The following is a 20,054-nucleotide window of genomic DNA, read 5'->3' on the forward strand; positions in this document are numbered from 1 at the left end:
AAAATAACCAGCACTTCTAAACATTGAAAACATCCAGAGTTCATTTCTCAAAGTTTTCCTGATCACAGTAACAAGGTACATACCTTCGCCTTCAACTTGACAGTGATCAGATGCTTTCTACCAGAAGCATCTTCTGCTTTTAACTTGATGGTGCTGAAGGAAGTATCCACACACACAAGCCTGGAGAGCAAAAGAGAATAAAAAATGATCACCCAGAGGTGGGCTATGGGGTGCAGGGGAGGGTACCATTCCCACTACTACATGGAGAAAATTAATCAGGAATTTCTGCATGCCAGCTTCTCCTCCTGCTATAGATTTACTGCAGTTAATACAGCAGCCTAGAGCTTAATGTGGCCATAGATCTCGGGATTATTTACAATGTGTGTCAAGGCTCATGCTGTGGTCAGTGAGCACTATGTTTCGCTTTTCCATCACTGGAACCTTTGGCACACACAGCATGTTTCTGTCAGCATCTACTTATGTACACATTAAACTTCCTGTCAAAGTCTTTGATCCATTTCTGTAGTTTCATACAGTATGAGATTTTTATGCTTCCCTTATTTGTTTTTCTCCTCAATGAACTTCTCCTTTGTTATCAATAATGTTACTGTACAACAATCTGGCTGATATTAGTTCATACACTCAGATTAAAGCTATGGAAAATGCTGCATAAGCACAGGTATGGAATGGTCTCTTGGCAATAAATTTCCTTTTTGCACAAAATATAGCTTCTGACACTTAACCTAGGCATGTATTCAACATGACTAATATTTTAAGCACATAGCTCAAACTCAGTTGTTTTGGCTTTGAATTGCTCTAAAAGCATGAATTCTCTACAATGAAAACCAGTATCCTTTGAAATACATCATTCTGTAAAAATACAGTCTGTCGAGCAGCATAAGCTACTGCCAAAGTGGCTTACCAGTGCACCAGGAGAGTGGCTAGTACTGGGCATTTTCATAATACTATTCTCCTTAAAGACAGAACGTGGGCTGAGACCACTGTGCACAAACTCATCCCCCAGAGAGACGGTAAGAACCAACATTAGCATCTAACCCAGGTGACTTCTCAGCATTGCTACAGTCCATTCGGTTGCTGACCAGGGACAAGGGTAAAACGGTTCAGTTAAAGAAAACTTTGGACAACAGAGCTTTGGAAGACTAATAAAAAAGACGGGAATCAGAAGAGCATATGTATGTTAAACAATGGATTAAAATGTAAAACCAGAGTATCAAGAGTAGAAGTTCTATCTAATCAGTAAAACGTCTAGAGTTTTAGAACACAAATAAAAGTAAAATTATGGTAGAAAACATGCTTGTGTACATGGTCACTCTTCTTTGTCATTGATATCTATTAATAACCTATTAACCTTCTCACATGCAAACAATGCACGCATTAGTCTCCATCACCCTTTTCATAGGTCCCGATGACGTGTATCTAACGAGAAACTTCTTCAGTTCCAAAGCGAGAGGCACGTGCATTGATTTGTCATTCCTCAATTTATAAACATTTTCATTTTATGTATTTAAAAATACAGGGATTTTTTTTTTTAAAGACAAGGTTTCTCTGTGCAGCTTTGGGGCCTGTCTTGAAACTAGCTCTTGTAGACCAGGATGGCCTCGAATTCACAGAGATCCTCCTGCTTCTGCCTCCCGAGTGCTGGGATTAAAGACATGACCACCACCACCCGGCTAAAAATACAGGGATTTTTAAAGTATAAACTGTAGTTTCAAAATCAAAAATTAGCATCGATTAAAGCAAAAGCTTAGAAACTTTCATGCAGATGCAGCTTTAAAAGCAGTGGTTAAAAGCGGATTAAAGGGGGCAGGCGCCCAGATGGGTGACAGCTGGCCAAAGACAAGATCTGTAAAACAGAGCAGGATTCTAACTGGCCGAAAATAAGGGCATTCCTTTTTAACACAAGAAATCAAAACAGAAGATGAAGTTTTATAAATAATAACAAATGGAAACGTTAAGCGTGTTCTGCTAGTAACTTTTCAGTAAAAAGGTTTATGTAATCATAAAATCAAAACTGTTTACTTATAACACTTATAATCCAACAAGATAAAAAAGAAAAGAATGGTTGGTCGCTACAGAAACCAACGTAAATCTACTTAACAACTGCAATGAGAAAGGAAGGAAGAGATGACAACCCTGGGAAGCTCCAAGAAGGGGAGATCAGAGTGAAGATTAAGAACAGGAATCTGTAATTGCTCAAGTGAAAGTCAAGAGCTACATAATGAACAGAGTGAACATGAACAGGATTTAACACAGAGTCAACCTAATGATTTTTGCTTTTTTTAAGTCTCTTGAAATACTGTACTTAGTTTGAGCAACAACTTAAATTATTTAGCTTCTTTTCCTTAACCACTTAGATGAATTTTAGTAGTTCTATCTTCAACAGGCAGTCCATATCAAAGTCCAGACTGAGAGGGATGTAGGAAGTTTCCATCTTTATTAGGGAGCACTGACTACATGATTACCCAAAACTCCCTCTCTGTTCATTTTGGTCACTTCATTTCTCTTTATAATATCAATCCATGTTGTCTGCTGTGTCAACATCTACCCTTTCATTTAAACCACATTAACTCCTTGCCCCGAAATATTCAATGAGCCCCCGTCCCCTCCAGTCTTTGACCCGGCAGTGGAAATCCTGCAGGGGAGCCCCATAGCTTCATCTTTTCATGTGACCAGCTGACTTACTGCACTGCCCATCCGATAGCCTCACTCTTCAGGTTGAACGTTCTTTCCCCATTCCTTCTGAGCTTGGAACACGCGTCTCTCCCCTAAGAACTTGGCCAAGTGTTCACAGACCAATAGCGCTTCAACTTCATTCTAGTTTACACTAACTCATGCCTTTTTCTTTGGGTTCAAGCTTGGCAGTTAAACAAGCTTTTCATGTAGTAACGTGTAGTTTTCTATTTCTATGAATGTGAAAAAAGCAGCATGTATGCATGAACATGCAAGAGCTACTGTGAGACTCATTAGTTATTTACTGATTTAAGTACCAGCTTTAACAGCTGAATGTAAATGCTGTTCAAGTTAAATATTACAGATATATCCCAATCTTTAAAACAAGTTCACTTCTGTATTATTTCAATACTTTGAACATATTAGTAGGGTATTTAGAATGAAATCACACTATTAATTTATTTTATTAATATATTAAATTAATATTTTTATTTCTTACCTATTACAAAACAGGTTATCATTCATTGCAGCTAAAACATTACCCTAATTAAGTACTATAAAAATCATATATAGCCTAACATGATTGGATGAACTAGTATAGCAGCAACAAGTTATGTTTATTTTACAAAGGAACATTGTGAGTCTCATAATGTCCTGGTTAGAATTTTTCTTTTCTTTTTTTTTTTTCTTTTTCCTTTTCTTCCCTTCCCTTTCCTTTCCTTTTCTTATTTCTTTTCTTCTGTCATCTGGGAAGAGTGAACTTCAATTACAAAAGAGTTTCCACCAAATTGGCCCATAGGCAGTAATTATTTAATTAATGACTGGAGTGGGATGGCCCAGTCCACTGTAGGCAGGGCCACCCATGAGCACAACAGCTCTCAACCTGTGGGTCGTGATTCCTTTGAGAGTCTAGCAAGTCTTTCACAGGCAACACCTAAGACCTTTGGGAAACACAGATATTACATAACTATTCATAACTGTAGAAAAATTAGTTATGACGCAGCAAAGAAAATAATTTAATGATTAGGGGTCATCACACCATGATCAAATGTAATAAAGGTCACAGCATTAGAAAGGTTGAAAACCACTGCTTGCGAGACTGAGGCAGATCGACTGCCTCATGTTCAAGACTACTTGGTTTACATATCAAGTTCAAGACCAACCTAGACTATAGAAATTTTTGTTTTAAAAAATTAAAAACAGGGCTGGAGAGATGGCTCAGCCGTTAAAGGCTAGGCTCACAACCAAAAAAATATAAAAAATTAAAAACAAAAACACCAAACAAAAACTCCCAGAAATGCCAACTATTGCCTGCTTTTCGTCCCGCCCGGCTCCTGCATGGCTAGCTTTACACCTGAAATAATTACACAGAAACTGTATTCATTTAAACACTGCCTGGCCCATTAATTTCATCCTCTTATTGGCTAATTCTCACATCTTGATTAATCCATTTCTAATAATCTGTGTAGCACCATGAGGTGGTGGCTTACCGGGGAAGATTCAGCATGTCTGACCTGCGGCTGGCTCCATGGCGTCTGCTTGAGAGGTGTCTGCCTCATTGCCTTCTTCCCAGCATTCTGTTCTGTCTCCTCCACCCACCTAATTTTCTGCCCTATCAAAGGGCCAAGGCGGTTTCTTTATTAACCAATGAAAGTAACACATAGACAGATGACCCTCCTCCATCAAACTATTTAATTTAAAAACAAAGTGAGGTACATATTACCCGTGTAAAGATCTTTCTCTTACTCTCAGATTTCATACAGGCTGATCTTCAAGATTACTTATTCAAATATATGGAAAATACAGTTACTTGAACATGATCAAAATCATTACGTTTCTGAAAATGCAAGTCATACAAATTACTGTGTGTATCAGTTTAAAGGATATTTTAAATTACAGCTGACCAGCTGTTCAGAAAAGGCCTCAGAGGATGGCATTCTAACAGGGGCTAGCACAATCAGGCCTCGGCCTTGGGTCTGCAGGACCTAGCCTGATTCTATCATGACCTGGCAGACCACTCCTAAGAATTTCAAAAATATAGGTTATGGGTTTTCTTATTTTCTGGTGTGGAAGGTCCGTCTGTCTTTGTGTTGATTTCATTGGTTAATGAATAAAGAAAACTGGTTTGGCCTATAGCATGCGTGGAAGAAGGGCAGAGTCAAAGAGACACTATGGAGCCACCGCCAGAGTCAGACATGCCAAATCTTTGCCGATAAGCCACTTCCACGTGGCAATATACAACTTAATAGAAATGGGTTAAATTAAGATGTAAGAATTAGCCAATAAGAAGCTAGAGCTAATGGGCCAAGCAGTGATTTAATCAATACAGTTTCTGTGCAATTACTTCAGTTCTGGGCAGCCGGGTCAAACAAGTGGTTCTTTGCAACAACTGGTGTCCACATGGCCAACTAAATCCATGTAAAACTTGAGAAACCGTAAAAAGAAATTCTATATGTAAAAACAACAACAACAAAGTTTAGCCGCATTTGTTTTTCATCTGGCATCATGCTGCAGCTCCTTTAAGAGAGATTTACCTGATTCAGCCACAGCAGAAAAAGCCACATTATTTTAAAACGTTGGCTTTCTGGGCCCTGCCAGCGTGAACTCTGACTCTTTAAGGCAGGAGGCACGGCTACAGAGCTTTTAACTGGGGTTTGTGAGAAGAGTGCTGTGGCTTCCTTGAGGCAACTTAGACCTGCTGTGTGCCTGAAATTGGGCAGTGTGTGTGGCTCCGTGGCACAAGCAGCTCCTCCGTGATGAACTGGGTGGGGTGAGCATGTAGTACCATATTTGACCTAGTAATGTCACAGTTTAGATCCTTAAGCGCTTGGCATTTTAAGAAGTGCTTCTGGTCAAAAAAAATTAATTACAGATATGCAATAAAGACAAATCCAGATAAAAAAGATCTATAATGGGTCACAGTGTTGGATAAATGTACGTAGGCTTGGGAGAGAGAAGAAAAAGAGTATAGAGAGTTGAAAAAGAAGTAAATCATTTTTTCAAAGAAGTCTTTAAAGTGACAGTCCATATAGTCATAGATTAAAATGAGTGAAGAAAAATAAGCCACATAAAAATGGAAAATTCACAGAGAGTCTGGATTATATGTATTATTGTGTTTTCTTTGAAATTTTTTGACTGTAAATGGGCTAAGTATAAAGACATTTCATTGTATAGGCTACTAAGCTAAGCCAGCATGTATATTATAAAAGTATCTTGATTTTAAAATTTGAGTCTAAGTATATGTTGCTTTAGAAAAGAGGTTCTTCTTTTGTTTTCACAGAAGATGAGAACTTGTGGATTGCTTCCAGACCAATATGGTTTCATGGAATAAGATCCTTCGAAAGGCTGCTATGAACACCTCCACAAAGAAAATACTTCACCCAATAAACAGCATGAAGCAGTTTCGAGAGAAATAACTATGCTCATACTCCCAAATAATGTCTATAAATGTTTACATTTAAAGGGGGATATGCTATAGAAATGGATACTTTGCATTGGCACGGGCCTTGCTTTATTGATACAAATTTAAGGTCAATTTTGTTATATGTATATGTATTTTTGATCTTGATTAAGGTATTGTATTTGTGTAGCTCATTTGAAAATGTAATGTATAATTAAAAATATAGGCTAATAGATAGTCATCTATAATAGTCAAGATTGTAGACATGTTACTTAGACTTTTTAGATATATAGAGATATATTTCAGTTAGATAGGTCTTCTTCAAATCTTTCAGAGACCTTCAGAATATGGGCATGTCCAGTTTATACAGCATAGCATCAAGTAGTCCAGGCTCCATAAGGAGCCTCTTTGATGCCCATCTTCCTTTTGAAGTAAATGGTGCTGCCAGGAGCAGATGTATCTAACTGTCATGAAAAGTACTAAGTTTTTAAACCATTTAAATGCCCAAATGGCTAACCAACTCCATAATTTAAAAATATGGGCTAATAGATGGTCATCTATAATAGTCAAGAAACTGCTCTTGCCTGAACTACTTAACTGGACATGCAGGACCTACAGAGAAATGACTGCTGAACTGGCCTAAAGGTGCTCCTTTTAGAGTTCCTGCTTCATGAAAGAGTCTGCCAGACATTCTGCAGGATACAGAAGAAAGTGACTAACAAACTGCCAATGAAATTTCCTACATCATGGAAAAGTCTGTAGGATACTATGGGCCTGTAGGCTGAAGATGGATGCCCCAATGGTACAGAAAAACTTTGGGTGACTGTCCAGGCAGCAAGATGTTTCTGTCAATTCAAGAGTTTTGGATGTTGCTTACAATATACTTCTTGTTTACTGAGGTACTATTATATCCTTCTGGAGTCTTGGTGGAGTTGAAGAATAGAGAGTTATAATTATATTTTTTTCTTAGTTATGATAAAAGATAAAGTAGATATAAATATTGTAATTGTAATTCTTGCTTGAAGCCTGTTTTGATATATGTAATTTTACTATGTTAAAGTTAAAACCTTCCCTTTTTATTGAAACAGAAAAGGGGAAATGGTGTGGGAGGTCCTTCTGTCTATGTGTTGCTCTTATTGGTCAATGAATAAGGAAACTACCTTGGCCTATTGATAGGGCAGAGCTTAGGTAGGTAGGGAAAACTGGACTGAATGCTGGGAGAAGAAAGGCAGAGAGAGACACCATGGATCCGCCAGATATAGACATGCTGGAACTTTGCCGCTACCACGTGGCAATATACAGATTAACAGAAATGGGTTAAATTAAGATGTAAGAGATAGCCAATAAGAAGCTAAAGCTAATGGGCCAAAGCAGTGATTTACTTAATACAATTTTTGTGTGATTATTTTGGTTCTGGGTGGACAAAACGGAACAAGTGGTTCCATGCAACAATTTTCTTACTTGACTGGATAGTGCCAGAAAAATGCTGACAAAGTTCATACTCCATACTTCTCACAATTCATTCACATGGTATCTCCTCTGCAAAGAAGTTCTTCACAAGCAGCAATAGTGTGCTCTGAGTTGCTCACTCACCCGGGTCCCTACAGCTAAATCGTTATCTTTTATAATCTGCGTAACTGAACGTACAAGTGTCTCTATGGGTGCAGTAGTTTTGCTAACAGACATTTCACTCATGATAAGGTAGACTTGACTAGCTTTACCCTCAGTGTGTGTCTATCTCTAGACCTAGGGGAACTTCATTAAAGGTTCCATATCAAGAGTGTCTTGTGACAGACACAGTTCTAAGCAACAGTACCCTCAAGATGCTTAAACTGAATTTATTCATTCATATATACATTGCATGAAAGAATTTACCTCGTGATTTATTCTGAGAATTCAATAATATAAAAAGCACGCAAGAGAAACAGGCAGTCTTCTATGTAGTAACTTTAGTCTCGATATATAATTATTGTCTAAAGAATTGCATATGCCACAGTTTTTCACATCCTTCAATCTCTCATGCAAGTTAGAAATCTGGTCCCTTTTCACCATACCAGAACCATGTGTACAATTCAAAGGAAAAGTCAACATTTCTAATGTATTTCTTAAAACACTTATTCCATAAAAGACTTCACATATTGTACTCTTTCTTCTATAACTTTATTGCTAATGGCTCTCACACAATGCTACAATTATACTCTATAGTACTTATCACAGTGGTCATTAAGTGCTATTGTAATCATCTCAGAAGTCTGACTCTTACACTACATGTTAAGTTCCATGTTGTATTTTAAGTCGCCTATGCATCTTCATTGCTCTAAGTCACATTAGACATATAATAGCTGGACGAAAAATAAAATCCTGAATGAGTCAAAACTCCCATTTCCTATCATCAATGTTTCAATCAATTTAGTGTTAGATTTCTCTCAGTCATGTCAGATCCATTTGGAAACCTGCCTTAAATGCATTTTGTCAAGGTAACAGGGGAAAAAAATTGTCTCTCCCAATGCCAAGCCCTTTCTACATACCCAATACTATGAGCATAACATGGAAGCATCTGAAAATGAATTTAAATGATTTCGCTTTTCTCTGATCATTTATATCTAAAAAATGATTGACTCCAGGACACAAAAGGTTCAAGCCATCTTCATAACCTCAGTTGGAACTGCTACTATAGGATCTCAACATTTGTTTTTATTCTCTTCTGTGCCCCATTATTGTGATTAATTTTATTTAAAAGATACATATATTTCAAGTCCTAGTGCAGAACAAAGTCTTAGCACACCTAAAGCTTGATGCGATGAATAAAACATCCAGCAATTCCTAATATCAGCAGAATAGTGCATTGAAAACTAGATGTAAAATTCACTTCTACCTAAAATGGAGTAGTGTATTATGGACCAAAACTTTTCTAAATAACTCAAGTAAGTATCCTGATAAAAGAGGAAAGGCAGGGGTGAGGATGGGGGGGTGGAGGGGTCAAAGAATTGCTAAGGCAACCAGGATTTGAAAACTACAGCACAACAGAAAAAGATCTAGGCAAAGGGTCCAGATAAGAATCAGCGATTAAGTGGCCAAAGAAACAATAACAAATGCAAAACAAAAATCTTCAACAGCACTTCTGGCAATCCAATCTACTGAGGAATAGAGATAAAAATAATGGAGGAAAAGGCAAGTTCAGAGAATTTAGTCTAATAGTTTACCAGTTTTTCCTCTGATAAACCCTGGAGCAATGAGGTAAAAATATCAGGAGACACTTACGAAAAGTCAAAGAATATCCAGAAAGCCCACAGTAAGGAGAGATTAATTGAAATTTAGAACAGGAATGAGATGAAATCTAAATGAAGACCCCTGAAAGATCTCAATGAGATGTCATGAACTGTGACTCTTAAAAAGAGTGCAAGTAATAAACAGATGAACTCTAGGTAGAAGGGATTTTAACTGAGATGAAAAGTCTTGTAGACAAATAGAAAGAAGTAAGAGTTTAAGCTCTACCAATGGAAGAAATGCCAGCAAACACACTTGGCTCTTCCTTCAAAGAGACAATGGAGCAAAGCAATCAGGTTAAACAGCTCATGGAAACAACCCACTCTGACCTCAACAGCACCCTGCAGCAGTCTCTTTCCATTCCATTTTATCTGTCTAACCAAAGAAATCTTCTGAGGGATGGAAAGTGCTGCCCTGAGTCTTGAACCTGTTTATTCACACTTTTCAATATGCAACCAAAGATTATTAGCATAGTGCTGCAGCCTGTAGAAGCAAGGGCAAATACTGAGGATCAGGCAGCAGGAAGCACTGTTCACCAGCATTCACGGAACTGTCTCCAAATTATGTCACTTTCTAGTTTCTTTTTTTTTTAAAAAAAAAAAATGTATTCCTAATTCCAGTGAATAGAAGCAATGGTTTAAGAAGAAGAAAATGAGAAGGAAGAAGATGAGAATAAAAAGGATAAGGAGGGAGAAGGAAAAAGAAGAGAAATCAACGACTGCGTTCAAAGCAATAGGAAAACGCAACACAGTGTAACAAAGTCCTTTACTTTGTTTTTAGAAGTCATTAAATTGAGCAGAGAAAGCAAAGATTCTCAAGGAAATGAGAAAACTCAGAGCTGCAAATGTGAACACAGGGGCTATGAAGCTTAGTGTCTATAAGGAGGAAACAAGAACAGGTAAAATTATATTTTTATTTTATAGGTTATTACCTTCTAGGTCATGGTTAGCTTAGGGTTAGGCTTGTTCTACAGATGAATATTCAAGAAAGTGGATAGATGTGCATTCTTCTGGAGCCCTCTTATTGACTTCATGAAATATGAGATTTTGAGAGATTACAAACAGACAATTTCCTTTACAAAAGCAGTTTGTGCAAGTGAGGAGGCCAGCTAAGTCTTCCCTTAAGGAATGTGTGCCAATGCACCAAGTATCAGGCATACATTGTATTGAGCATATTTGCTAACTGGTGAGTGTGGGGGAAAAAAAAAACAGTAAGCTGCTCTAACAGAAAGAACAAGTAAGAAAAAACAGAGATAAGGGTTGCTCAAAATTAAGACTTACTTATCAGAACTTTCCATCATAACTTTGAGAGATGTACAATGGACTAGAAATAGAAAGAGGCAAGATGTCTTCTAGTCCACATAACTAAAGACATATTTAGAACTAAAGCCTGCCAGTAGATGAGAACTCTGCTTAAATCATTGACTAAATGTTTTTGAGGGTGTTCTGAACTAATAAATTCAAAGCATTATTGCCAAGTCTTTTCATCAAAGTTGATAGAAAAGTAAAATATCTTAAGTTAAACTACAAAGTGTGTCTTTCTCTGAGAGAAGAGAAGCAAGAGTCCACAAAGGATTTAGAATGTGAAAGAATGGAGTAAGGGGAAGGAGGTGGCAGCGGGGGTAGAGCAGGGAGGGCGAACTGGAATTGGTAAGTAAAAATAAATAAATAGACAATAATAAAAGAACAGTCAAACCACATAGATAGATTTAAAAAAAAGAAAAAAAGAAAAACTTACAAAAACAATAACAAGTTGTAAGTAGGAAAAAGGAAAACAGCAAATACTAGGAAAAGTCAAAAATAAGGACAACTGGACTTGTCCAAAGGCATGTGTCAACTTTCATGAGTACAACTTCAATGTGACACTCAACCCAACATATTTATTTTTAATATTGCTCATAAAGAATTTATGGTAGTTTAGAAAAAATAGAAAACAAAAAGTAGCAATAAAACAAAGGCCAAGGTAATATTAGGAGAACACAGAAATAGTAATTAACCAAAATGATGTGGGGTGGTGGTGGCACACGCCTTTAATCCCAGAACTCAGGAGGCAGAGGCAGGCAGATCTCTGAGAGTTTGAGGTCAGCCTGGTCTGCAGAGTGAGTTCCAGGACAGCAAGGGCTGTTACACAGTGGAATCCTGTCTTAAAACACACCCTTCCCCAAAGTAAATTACCTATAATAACTCTAAAGTGAACCCAAAATTTGACCCTAAGCTTCCTATTAGCTATTTCAAAGGGAGTTTAATCAACTACAGGATTGCTATTACTGATTAAATTAAAGGAAAGATGTTCCAGAGAAACATGACTTTTAACAAATGAAAAGAAAAATGTCCTTCATTACTTCTCAAAAATACTGTATCATAAAATGGAAGGCACCCAACATAACTTCCTGCATCTCATGGGGCAGCTGCATTTATCATCCCCTAATGCAAATTGGTGACTTCACAATAATGGTTCTCAGTTGTAAAATCCAATTTGGAAAACATAGTTCTATTATATACACTTCAACAGTCCAGCTATTCTGAAACACTATTACTTGCAATCATGATTTTAGTGAAGTTTTAATAGTTGGATATTTAAGTTGTAATTTTTGACAAGAGACCAACGTATAAGTTTCAAGGCTCATAAATACAGATCTATGTTCTTTCACTATTAGCCAGGAAGAAAATGAAGTTAAGAAGTAGTTACATAAAATTAAGAAGTCTAAATAAGATACATGTCTAAAATAACGGCCAACCCATTTCTACACAGAGGTACACAAAAAGATATATGCTTCACTCAAACCCAATGCAGAAAGCAATGATCTGTGGACAAGCGGGGAACTGTTCTAAGAGAAGATGTACAAGGAACAGTATGAGAAGCTGAACACATGGACAAAGGACCAGACTCCTCCTTCTAACAGTAATAAATGTACTGCATTTTCACTGCCTCTGAAAACAAATTTACACGAAGATAACTTGGGACACACTTTGTGTGTGGTTATAGTGTAAATTTATTAAAGGAAATATGTTTTCTTGATGGAGGAAGGTCATTGGCTAATAAAGAAACTGCCTTGGCCCATCTGATAGGGCAGAATTTAGATAGGTGGAGTAAACAGAATAGAATGCTGGGAGGAAGAGGAAGTGAGCTCAGATGCAGGGCAGCTCCTCTGAGAGACAGACGCCATGCTCTCCTCTCCAGAGCAGACGCGATGAAGCTCCGACCCAGGATGGACGTAGGCTAGAATCTTCCCGGTAAGCACTCCTTGGGGTGCTACACACATGAATAGAAATGGGTCAAGCAGTGTTTAAAAGAATACAGTTTATGTGTTGTTATTTCGGGGCATAAGCTAGCTAGGCAGCCATGAGCCGGGCTGTGGGAAGAGGGCCACAGCTCATACTACATTTTCTTTTTCCAATTTTATAATTATATTTATGCACAGGCAACTTAGCATTGTACATTTGACCCAGGTCAGTAGTGAGTTTCTTTATTGTCTGCCTTTTCAGCTTGGCAATGCGAGCCACAGATTTAGGACCCAGGATATTGCCTCTCCAGTGGTGGAGGATCTCAGCTGTCATTGAATTGGTCCTAATAGCTTCCACCAGCATAGCCAGAGAACCCTTGTCTCCGAGTCAACCTGTGTGAAGTCAACAGTGATTCATGTATTCCTGTAGACCAGTGGCTCCAGCCTGGCCTTCCCCTTGATCATCCAGTACAGGACCCCCATATTGCGACACAGGGCAAGCAGGAAGACCACCAGCATAATGGGGCTACATTGTGGGCAATATCCATCAACTGAACCTTCTTGTTCTCTACCCAGGTGGTGACTGTATTGACCCTTGCTGGAGGAAACAGGTGGTCTCTTAGTTGGGAAGTTCCCTTTGCTGGCAGCTTCCTTCTCATCTTCTCATCCTGGGCCAGCAGCCTACATTACTTCTCTTGCTTTGTCTCTGGGCTGTAGCTATGGGCATGATTAGACAGCTGGGTAGCCGTTTGTCAGTCCAGGGCCTGGGGGAACTACTTAATGACATGAGGTTCTTGATCCACTTATAGAAGATGTCCCTTTACTGCTGCAGCCTGATATAGTCAGGCCATTATACCAAGTGTGTGAGATCTCCTTCAGGCTGGATGTCCTGCCCGATGCCAAAGTTCTTAGGCCTTGTCTTAAATAGAGGATTCACCACCTTTCGGCCTTCTGTTTCTTCAAAATGGCAGGGGACAAGGCCACGATCTTCCCCTTCGTCTTCTTCCACTTGGACATCCTGCTCAGTTGGAGGACAGAGAGAATTGTGTCTTCTATTTATGATGGACTCCTTGTTTTCTCTTCAACGGCAATTTGATGTTTGTCTTCTTTAAATTAGTGGTCAAAAGGTCAACTCAGAAAACAGCTAAGAAGCAGCGCACATAAGAATAATGAAATGTCTTAAATACATTCAGAAAAACTTGCCGGTGAAAAATTCCACTCTCTATGTGGTAACTGAAGTCACCCATGATTTATCTTAGTAATAAAGAACTCTGAACTGAAATAATAAATAAATACTGAAGGAGAACTGGTGGCAGGTACAAACTGAGAACTAAACTGCCTATTCGCACTGACGCTTCAGCCCGGGCAGAAAGCTAATGTACTTACTAACAAAACATGTTTTTAAAATATCCACACTGAGAATTGAATTCAGCAACTGAAAATCAGGTAAATTACCAGACATTTTTTTTTCCCAGATGATGTATGGATAAAGTTTTAACAAGTTACATTTCCATCTACTGAATTTCTTTTAAGCTTCTCTTTTCTGTCCCCGCCCCCCACCCCACCCCCATGCTTTGAAACAGGGTCTCTGTACATAGCCCTGACTGTCCTGGAACTCAGAGAGATCCACCTGATTCTGCCTTCCAAGTGCTGGGATTAAAGGTGCACCAAACCAACCAGCCTTCCTTTAGTCATTATTTCTTCAGAGAAAGCAAGATTTACTGTTAAAAGTACAAAAGCATGTAAAATACATGTAGATATTTAAATTTAGGAAAACAAAACTGAATAACAGTCAAACATAGCTATGTACATGATCATATCAAGAAACCGTAATTTTTCATTTTCATTCATATTTATTAGTATTACATTTCACATGCATATGTGTATGTATATATGTACATATCTGTGTACATGCATGTGGAAGCCAGATGTTGATGCTCCATTTCTTCTTTAATAGCTCTCTGGCTTACTTATTAAGGGAGAGGTGCTCCATTGGAGTCAAGGGCCACTGATCCCATAATGTACCTAGCCAACTTGTTTCGTGTGGTCTAACCTACGCGCTCAGCACCTTCATAGTTTTCATGCTTGCAGAGCTCAAACTCTACTCCCTGAGCACCAACCCAACACCCACTATAACTTTTAAACATGGAACATGCAGTACAATTGGATACTGTTAGGTACACATAATACATTAGGCGCACCTAATAAAAATTCCCGTTAAGATATATCTTATTATGTGTATCAAATGCTATTTTTTAAAATCACATGAAGGTTGTCAGGTTAATATTTCACAGTGCTCCTGTCTGTAACTGACTGCAGCCATCAGCATCTGATACTGTACACCAACTGACGACGAGAAATAGATAAAGCTGCAATGTGTTAAACAAAGGCATTACTAAGATACATGTTTAAATGGACATACTTATCCCAGCCAACAGCTCCTATCTCATTAAGAAGGTCTGTGCAGAAACTGCGAGAAGCTGGTCGTATACACAACTCTTGTCGATTCTTTAAAGCAACTTCCTGTTGAAAAAAATACTTTAATCAGCTATGGAATATGACAAAACAAAATTTCATAATCCTATCATTGTGTAACTAAAGTGCTCACTGTTTTTATAGAAAACCTATGTGATGGTTTGTTTTATTGCTATTGTTTAAAGATGGTGGACAACACCAGGCCCAGCAGCCAGAGTCTCTAAGCAATAATCTAGAGAAACTGAAAACAACTACCAGAGAGTGCAAACATTCTCAACAGGTCTTCCAGAGGCTTAAATCCTGACTCTAACATTTCCTAGTTGAGACAAAAGAGACTCACTGGTTTGGTTTTAAAACAAATGGAAATAAAATAATCTACCTCAGAGAATTCTTTTCAGACATTCTCCATTCTCATTAATTAAACATACACATGCCTAGACATTCCCAAGAAGTGCCACAAGAAATTTACAAACCTGCATGAACAGTTTCTATAACTATGACTTCACGTGAGCACCATTCTCAAGGTCATCACTGTGGACTTAATACACTGTCGGCAAGGACACGGCCTCAGAAGTAAACTAAGTATGCCCATATTTTAGGGACATTATCTTAAACAGTGATTAGAAAAACACCAACTTTGTCTACAATATATAACTAAGTATTTCCATATTTTAGGGACATTATCTTTTTTTTTTTTTTTGGATTTTTGAGACAGGGTTTCTCCGTAGCTTTTGGTTCCTTTCCTGGAACTAGCTCTTGTATACCAGGCTGGCTTCGAACTCACAGAGATCCGCCTGCCTCTGCCTCCCGAGTGCTGGGATTAAAGGCATGCGCCACCACCACCCGGCCTTAGGGACATTATCTTAAACAGTGATAAAAAATGCCAACTTTGTCTATAATATACATACACACACACACACACACACACACATATATTTGTATGTATATCTTTGTCTATAATCTCTGAAGATCTTTCTTCAGGATCTCATTTATACTCAGAAATACAGCACAAATGTACGAAACAAGTACTGTGAGTCAAGGATTGAAGAGAGGGTCTTCCTTTAGCTGAAACTAATAAATGTTTCTTGAAAATTAAATAACCAACAGAGCCACAACTTGCAATCCAATAAGTCTTGTTCTGGTAGCATGTTCTTATATTTGCATACTAAAATTGTAATAAACAGGAGAAAATTTCCTAATTTTCTCAAATAATTAGACAATATGAAACAAATGTTTCTTTGTCTTACTCTTTTATTTTATGCGTATGAATGTCCCATCTGCATGTAGGCCTACATGCCAGAAGAGGGTATCAGAACCCATTATAGTGGGTTGTGAGCCACCATGTAGTTGATGGAATTGAACGCAGGACCTCTAGAAGAGCAGTCAGTGCCCTTAACCATTGAACCATCTCTCCAGCCATCTTATTTTAACATTCCTATACTGTGGTCTTTGATGTAGTTTGGGAAGTTTGATAACCTTTATTAGAGTTTATAAACTCATAAATCAAAATTTATGAATTTCCTCAGCAATTCTGATTCTAAACATTTTATCAATGATATACCTCCAAGAGTTGGATGAGGATAAAAAATGAACTCAGAAGAGAGCTCTCACAACTGTTTCAATACATACTACCTGATACTGTAAAAAGTCTCAAAAAAAAAACTATAAAATGAGAAATACCAAAATGCTTTCAATTGTCAGCAGCAATATAAGCATTATGATTTTGACATAAATGAAGATAAGAGAAACATAACAAGTTAAGTATAACTATTATGACTTGCAGTCTAATATCCCTCAAAAAAGCTCAGATGTTTAAGGCTTGGTCCCCATGGAAAACACTACTGAGATTTTGCATGGGTCAATGCATTGATGAGTTTAGAGCTCCATGGGCCACTGGGAAGCAAGACATGGATGGAGAAAGTAAGTCAAAAAGGAGAAGAGTTTATCTTATCTTTGTCTCCTCATGTCACTCTCTCTCTGCCTCCAATATATCATGACCTAAGCCACTTTTCTCCTCCCAAACATAATCTTTTGCCTCACCATGTAGAAACCTGGTGACTGTGGAGCCAAATGACCAGGGACTGACACCTCTGAACATAAATAAGAAAAAAAGCCCTTTTCACCTAAATGTTCTCAGGTGTCTTCTCACAGAAAAAGAAATGAGCCAATACAATAACCAAAATAAATAACAAATAAATAATTAAGTAAATGTAATTAGAAACCAACATTTCAGAATAAAGAGACAGAAGCATAAATGCAAAGAAAAATCCAACTGGATTTTGCCAACTGGAAATATTGTTATGAACTCATGTTTATTACTCTTCCCACAGCTGTGTGTACTGAGAACCAGAAGGAGAAGCAGCAATACGCACCCTACTTGCTAGACCGAGGTACCTGACACCATTACCCACGATAATAAGGATTAGTGTTACCATAAAGAAATCCTACAGACTTATTAGAGTGGCTGATTACAGTTCTAGAATTGGATGGACACGTATGTCTAGAGTAACTGGCATCACAAGGCAAGGAAGATTAGCTTATATTAAAAGACCACAGGAACCAACATGAGGCAGCTTGAACTGATCAAAAATAGGACAATTTAAGCATCAGGAAGAAAATGACTGTAATGGATTAAAGCTAATCAAACATAAAACTCCTGAGTTAATAATGATTCTTACAAACATATTAGTTCCCTATGGTAGTTGATGGGCACTAACTCATTACAGTAAAAAATATTTTTTTTTTTTTTTTAAAAAAGAAGCAATTACCTTGCTGCTTTAGTATATGCTATGCCTCATGTTAACAGAATAATGGTGGTGGTTCTTTATTCAAATAGTTTTGGTTAATTAACCTAAATGACAGATTTTTTTTTTCCTCTACTCACCATTAGGACACTGCTCTTTTACTAATCATTGCACAAGCTGTGGGGTCATAGGCCCTGTACAAACAAATGTAAAGTATAACTTAAAGAAATTAAAACGCCCTTTACAAATGCCAGGGAAATGGTGGCTACAGGACAACTGGCAATGGATGACAAAACTCTTAGGTGGTATATGATAGGAAACTGGGCCAGATGCATCTAAACCTACTGATCAACCTTTAACAAATGAAGAATAGCATACATCAAACAACTCCTAAAGCATAAAAGTAGGAAGCACAAAGCTGTTGTAATAAGAGCGGCGGGGCCCAGCACCCGGCTGCCCGCATGGCTTTACCCAAAATAATTACACGGAAACTGTATTCTTTTAATCACTGCCTGGCCCATTAGTTCCAGCCTCTTATTGGCTAGCTCTTACATATTGATCTAACACATTTTTAATATTCTGTGTAGCCCCACGAGCTGGCTTACCAGGAAGATCTTAACCTGCATCAGTCTGGAGTGGGAGAATCATGGCAACTCCCGACTTGGCTTCTTTCTCCCAGCATTCTCTTCTGTTTACTCCACCCACCTAAGGATTGGCCTATCAAATGGGCCTAGGCAGTTTCTTTACTAATTAACCAATGAAAGCAACAGATTAATACAAGACCCACCTCCATCACAAAGCACCAAGTACTCATATCAAAATAAACATGCTGAGATCTGATGGGCAGAATACAAAGAAAATGTATTGACTACCCTTTACCTAAATTGTTTAAAAAATGTTTAGGATATTAATTTTTTTTTGGATTTTGGATTACTGTGGTGAAATCTTCTTTGTACAAATAAAGCTTGCCTGAACATCAGGGGGCAGAGCTAGACACTAGCTAATCATAAGTGGTCTGGAGGTCTATACAGGCAGACAGGAGGTGATCAGCTGGGTGGAGAGAGGACATGATAAGGCAGGAGGAAACTGTTCAGTATCTTTTCAGCTGGGAAGTGGAGAGGTAAGGGGTGGCTGTGGTTTTGCTCCTTTGTCTCTCTGATCTCTCAGCATTTTCCCCTATGTCTGACTCTGGGATTTGATTATTAAGACCTATTAGAACTAATGCTACATATTAGTGACCAACTTATAGGAAAGAATTCACAAAAAGGTGCTGGCCTGAGACTTTGCAGCTACCAGCACAGGTCGGAGCTGTGATGAGGTGAGCAGGCCTGCTTTTTGTCCCACCCGGCTCCCGCACGCCCAGCTTAGCCCCGGAAATAATAACACAGAAACTGTATTCATTTAAACAATGCCTGGCCTAATAGCTCTAACCTCTTATTGGCTAATTCTCACATCTTGATTAACCCATTTCTAATAATCCGTGTAGCACCACGAGGTGGTGGCTTACCAGAAAGATTCTAACCTACGTCCATCTCGGGCAGGAGCTTCATGGTGTCTGCCTGACTCTGCTTCTTTCTCCCAGCATTCTGTTCGGTCTACTCCACCCACCTAAGGGCTGGCCTCTCAAAAGGCCAAGGCAGTTTCTTTATTTGACCAATGAAAGTAACATATAAGCAGATGACCCTCCCACATCAGGAACTGCACGTGGGGCTCCCATCAGTCACCGCCTAGCCTAGCTAGGTTTTCTTTTCTATTTTTCCCTAAGCCTCTGAGCAAGTTTGGGATTTTCCTGTTTTAACCTCTCTACAACCGTCTCCAGCTGCCACCCAAACTCCAGAAGCACCTGGGCTCCAAATGCCACTAAACTTCCCCACCCTAGTCTGGCTGGCTCTGCCTTCAGCAGCCCCTGCTACATGTGGTGCTTTTTCCTCACAATTCCCTATGCATTTTTCAGATAGTGGCTCTCCCCCTTTACTGTGGGTTGTGGGCTTTCCCTACATCCCCTCTCCTCCGGCTGCCACTCCTAGCTCATGACTATATGCTAGAGGCCACAGCTGTCCTCAGCCAGGCTGTTCACTGCCTGTGTTCTCTGCTCAGACCATGCTATGCCTCACAGTTCCCTGACACTGCCAGCGGATGTGGTAAGACAATTGGGAATTCTTAAAGGAAGGAATTAGTTAAAAGAGAGAGATTTTTTTCACACAATAAAAAAGGGGGGGGGGACACTACGCCAGGCAGTGGTGGCGCACGCCTT

At 38.6% G+C, this 20,054-nt stretch overlaps 1 protein-coding gene across 2 annotated transcripts in view; it reads right to left on the minus strand.

Annotated features, from left to right (window-relative positions):
• Fancl (FA complementation group L) overlaps window positions 1–20,054 on the minus strand; it is a 77,827-nt gene that overhangs the window by 29,579 nt on the left and 28,194 nt on the right. For both annotated transcript variants that reach the window (XM_057772367.1, XM_057772368.1), the window contains 2 exons: window positions 15,004–15,104; window positions 84–180 (listed from right to left, as the gene is read on the minus strand). In XM_057772367.1, coding sequence (XP_057628350.1) covers window positions 84–180; window positions 15,004–15,104 — 198 coding nt within the window. The remainder of the gene's footprint in view (window positions 1–83; window positions 181–15,003; window positions 15,105–20,054) is intronic.

This window comes from Chionomys nivalis, chromosome 6 (genome assembly GCF_950005125.1).
Source record: "Chionomys nivalis chromosome 6, mChiNiv1.1, whole genome shotgun sequence".
NCBI lineage: Eukaryota > Metazoa > Chordata > Mammalia > Rodentia > Cricetidae > Chionomys > Chionomys nivalis.